At 51.1% G+C, this 5,000-nt stretch overlaps 1 protein-coding gene across 1 annotated transcript in view; it reads right to left on the reverse strand.

The window, feature by feature from the left end:
• Positions 1-85: 85 nt before the first annotated feature.
• The window catches only part of LOC122132974 (cell migration-inducing and hyaluronan-binding protein-like), a 65,240-nt gene continuing 60,325 nt past the window's right edge, over positions 86-5,000 (reverse strand). The window contains 9 exon segments of the mRNA XM_042708105.1: positions 86-559; positions 768-953; positions 1,349-1,560; positions 1,707-1,922; positions 2,318-2,498; positions 2,854-3,009; positions 3,310-3,345; positions 3,929-4,060; positions 4,448-4,533. Of these exon segments, the coding sequence (XP_042564039.1) occupies positions 193-559; positions 768-953; positions 1,349-1,560; positions 1,707-1,922; positions 2,318-2,498; positions 2,854-3,009; positions 3,310-3,345; positions 3,929-4,060; positions 4,448-4,533 (1,572 nt within the window). The 3' untranslated portion in view covers positions 86-192.

Consider the following 5,000-nt stretch of genomic DNA (forward strand, 5'->3'; position numbering starts at 1 on the left):
CTGTGGCTAGAGGTGGCAAAAGGAAACATACAAGTGAGCCTCCTCTAATGCCATTCATTGAATTGCCATGCCATTATACTGCATAATGCATAACTATACTTCATGTTTGCAATGACATTTTAGAATTACTGCATAATATTATACATAATATTATACATAATATAATGGGTTCAGGTCTCGAGCTGTGTGCTCTTAAGACAATGTCAATTGTAATGGACGTTGTGTAAATGAAAAAAAAAAAGGAATTGAAAATTGAAGTAGTTCAAATTCATAGTGACTTGCTGACACTTGCTGACGGGTGGAACAGGATGTTGTCATACACGAAGAGAGAGAGGAAGGAAGGAGAAATCTCACCACGTTGAAGCGAGCTAGCTTCTTGGGCATGGGCACGTTGACAATGGGCATTTCAGTGTGTCGAGGGTAGGCCTCCGCCATGCAGTCGCTGGGGCCGCTCCCCTTGGGGATGATGGCTTTGATCTTCACCCTCTCACAGCCCTTCACCGAGCAGAAGGCGTAGTCGTCCTTCTCATTGTGTGCTCGAGCTTTCAAGAACAGCAGCCTGGAGGAGAGTGGCACACATCAATCATGAGCGCATTACACATGGCGCCATGACACAGCAAAAAAGAAAAAGGGAAGCATGGAGCAGCCGCCCCCCCCACACACACACACGCACACGCACACACACACACCTCCCCCCCCCCTCTGGCATGACTCTGTAGTGAGCCTCTCTGAATGCTATTATGAGTTTCTACAGATGCAGTTCTCACCCAGTGTCCTCTTCCCAGTAGTAATATCCCCTGGACTGGTGTGTGTGGCCCATTTTCTCCCGGTCCATGGTTCGCATGAAAACCCCAGTCTTGCGTGTCTCTTTAGTGAGGCGATTGTGGATGTCTGAGATGACGACGAACGCTGTTCCTCTCGGGTAGCAGATGCCAACGTTGATCCAGTCCCCCCTGCACGAAGGAGAGAGAGTGCAAGTGTCGGAAACAAAAGAATGTATCACAGGTTGCATGCGTTGCGCACCATAGGGGGAGCCAGAGAGCTGTGCTGAAGGTTGAGTGAACTCAACAGTGTTCATTCAGACAAGTGCACAACACCTGGCACCCAATGCAGCCCATCAGGACTGTGCTTGCTGTCTAGTGTTCGTATTGAACTGTAGTTACAGAAAGGGCTGCGTTAAGCACAGACTCCACCACAAACCACCACTTCCTGCTGCACACTTTTCCTGGCTTTGACGTGTTTTGAATGTGTGTATTTAGACCCTCAGCCAGTTTTCCTAAACTCTTTTTGTTTGTGTTTGTGTTGTGTTTATGTGTTTATGCGCTCTCTGGTCTTTCCTGCGGCTAACCTGTTGAAGTTGATGAGCCAGATGGTGACCTCAGCTGGGGCGGCCTGGTCCCAGTGCATGGTGTAGCCCTTGGCCAGGGTCACCACTGGCTGGAACTGCTGGTAGTGGTTCCTCTTCCCCAGTGCGCCCACCAGCTTCAGCGGCCGCTCGGGATACTCGTTCTTCACCATGGTCATGTCCAGGTTGGCCGGGTTGCGTGTCTGGACGTATATCTGTCGGGGGTGCAGGGTGGGGTGGCGGGTCAAAACAGGAGAATCAAAATAGATCAAAACAGGAGAACTCTTTTTTTGGGGGGGGTGGAAAGAGGTGCACCTCCCTGGGCGTGATAATTGCTTTGGCAGGTCTCGGAGCGCCTCACCTGGGCATAGTGCCCGCTGCAGATGGCAGCCCTCCAGTCGGGCACATCAATGCAGTCTGGGTGGCGCAGCAGCCAGTTGTCCTCCTTGACCAGGAACGCCCCCGGGTACTCGCTGACGGAGCCGTCCACGTCATGGAATATGGTGGTCTTGTCGCCGTCCATCTGCATCTGGTTAAACCAAGGACCCGGCTCGCCGAAGAACACTCGGGACGTGATCTGACATCGAGAGGAAGGAGAAGAAGCTGGATAAGTTGGAGAAGAAGAGTCTCTCTCTCAGTCTGTCTATCTCTCTCTCACTCTTTCTCTCTCTCTCCATCTCTCTCTGCTTTATCCCCTCTGTCAACCTCTGCCCTGCGGTGCTCTGCAGTACCACCGCCAAGACGCCCAGGTCTCAAAAATCCGTCTCACACGTCTCTCCACGGCAAATCAATCACCCTCCCTCCCATCCCACTCACACCCTCTGAGGCATCGGTGGGCATCGGTGGTTAATCCGCCCCCCCCCCACGTGCACACCACGCGACATGAAACTCATTTCCACATATTCCACTGAGCGCGTTATCCAAAGAGTAGGGGGGGGGGGGGGGGAGCAGTCGCTCCAGGGCCGAACTTACCGGAACGTCATCGAATGTGATGTCTGTGACGTTGTTGTTGGGGCAGCTCTGCCAGGAGTTGTTAAGTCGGAAGCCGAACGCGCTGGTGTGACGCCCGTCAAGAGCCATGTACTTGCGGAAGGTGCAATTCTGGACGTTGATGGGCCCGTCATATATTTGCATGCCTCGAATGGGGAAGTTCCTTCAGGGGGAAAGAAATGATTAATCAGCGCTTCAGTGTCAGCACTGAAGCAGTGCAGTTTCTACAAGATAAAATGGAAATGCACAACCCTCGTATCTAATCTTGGACAGGCAGAGGGAGCTGGCCTTCAGACTGTCACACATGTCATTACAGATGAAAAGCATGCAGTGATTGGATGAGCACGACATGAGGAATACACAGCAGCATAGCACTGAACCCCGCCGAGAAGACACACTGTTTACACAGAAAGCTCTGACCTTTGCATCCTTTTATTATTCTATGGATACAGCTGTAGAGAAGCCCACTATACGCATGTCTAAGGCAGACGGTTGTTTTGGTGTTCGGGACTACTTACACTCCTCTGGGTAGGGACCTCTCGCTCAGGTCTGCCCCTCCAGGGCCCCAGATGCTGTTCATAGGGGTGGGCATGCCTCGGTTGGCACTCTCGCCCACAAACAGCGAGTTCTTCACCTGCTGACGAGACCCGTCGTCGTCTGGAAAGGTGCCTCCACTGAGGAGAAGGACAAAACCTGTTCAGCCGCCAACCAACAACACCACCACCAACAACACCACCAACCCCATAAGCCCCATCTCCTCCCAGCCCGTCCCCAGAGAGGCTACTCTCGCACCGCTAAATTGCTTTCCCCACTTTCCTGACGCATTCGTTTCCCTCCTGCCTCTCGCGCCGCCTCCATATAAGGCCATTTCCAATTAAACTGACAATGCGGGGGTCTTACAAGACATTCCATAAATAAAACACATCAATTTATATTCCCAGAAATGTATGCATATCTTTAAAGAACCTCCTTACCTGGCAAGGGTTAGGCCGATGCCGTTATCAGCAAACCTGTCGAAGAGAATATGACAGCACAGTTAACCCCCTACATGAACCACTCAGAAGACATGAGTTAAGAGGCTCTACATACAAATCACACAACATCCGATTAATGTAAAAAATAAAATACAGTTGAGTTCACCATGCTGGCTCAGGATAGCCAAAGACAGAAGTGTGTGAACGAGCTGTGTGCCGGTGGAGGCAAATCATGTTCGATGTCCTACCCCTGAGTGACTGACTGACTGACACAGGGCTATCACAAATACACTGTCCACATTTACATGCTAACTCAGCATCAGACATCTCCATTAGTGGCGGTCAGCGAAGAGGCCGTGTGTGTGTGTGTGTGTGTATGTGTGTGTGTGTGTGTGTGTGTGTGTATGTGTATGTGTATGTGTATGTGTGTTGTGTGTGTGTGTGTGTGTGTGTGTGTGTGTGTGTGTGTGTGTGTGTGTGTGTGCGCGTGCGCGTGCGCGTGCGCGTGTTGTGTGTGTGTGTGTGTGTGTGTGTGTGTGTGTGTGGTGTGTGTGTGTGTGTGTGTGTGTGTGTGTGTGTGTGTGGAGCGGAGAGGCGCCAGCGAGAGACCGCTACTCACTGGCAGTCGTCCAGCCACACGTCTCCTCCTCGCAGCCACGCCCCGTGGTCTTCGTTCTTGTACGCCACAAAGTGGTGGATCAGCGCAGGGACTCGGGGCTTGAAGGGGTCGGCATCCTGATGTGGACCATATCTGTCTCGACACCAAAAACGCAAGGGAAGAAATAAGGCAGAGTTAAAAATAACACCATCAGACACGACATTTCTAAAGGCTTGACTGCCCACTGCAAGTCTCCAGAGCTCATTAAATTAGCCCAATATCTCAGTGCTTAATGGCTGTCATAGCAGTGAAAGATTCTATTTGGATAGTGACTCATGCTCTTGCTCTTGCTGGTGGGCGCATCACACGGAGGAGCAGTGCTGGACAGATGGATGCCTCCTGTGAGGATGTGGAGACCCAGGCAAAAGATGTACTTAGCCTGACAGCTCGCCACTGTGCTTAATGTGCAATGCCCCAGTGGACGCCATCGAGGGAGAAGTGCACATGAAAGGCAAGCAAGGTAATAGGATGAGTGCTCACCGGGCGCCCACCAGGGAGAGAAAGGGCCTTTTGTCCTTGGCGTTGGCTTCCGTAGTTTTCACTCCATTGTCAAGGATCATTCCTGCCTGGAGCACATAACACACCAATCAGACAAAAAGGACGAGAATGAGAGAGAGAGAGAGAGCGAGCGAGGGATAGAGAGAGAGAGAGAGAGAGCGAGGGATAGAGAGTGAGAGAGAGTGAGAGAGAGATAGAGAGAGAGAGAGATAGAGAGAGAGAGAGAGAGAGTGATAGAGAGAGAGAGTGATAGAGAGAGAGAGAGATAGAGAGTGATAGAGAGTGAGAGAGAAAGAGTAAGAGAGAAAGAGGGAGAGGGAAGCGTAGAGAAACATCATGACTCACTATGCACACACTACACACAACATTCTCTGTGGTCACCACATATCAAACAAATCGTTGGAGACAAACAGTGGAATTCTCCTCTGTCTAAAACGCAGCGTATCTGCATGAATGCTCCCGAAGACATCCATCTACAAGGACGTCTGCTTCATAAACATGTTTTGACGCTGAACTTTGGCCATGCACACGTGAA

Source organism: Clupea harengus, chromosome 6, assembly GCF_900700415.2.
Source record: "Clupea harengus chromosome 6, Ch_v2.0.2, whole genome shotgun sequence".
Lineage (NCBI taxonomy): Eukaryota > Metazoa > Chordata > Actinopteri > Clupeiformes > Clupeidae > Clupea > Clupea harengus.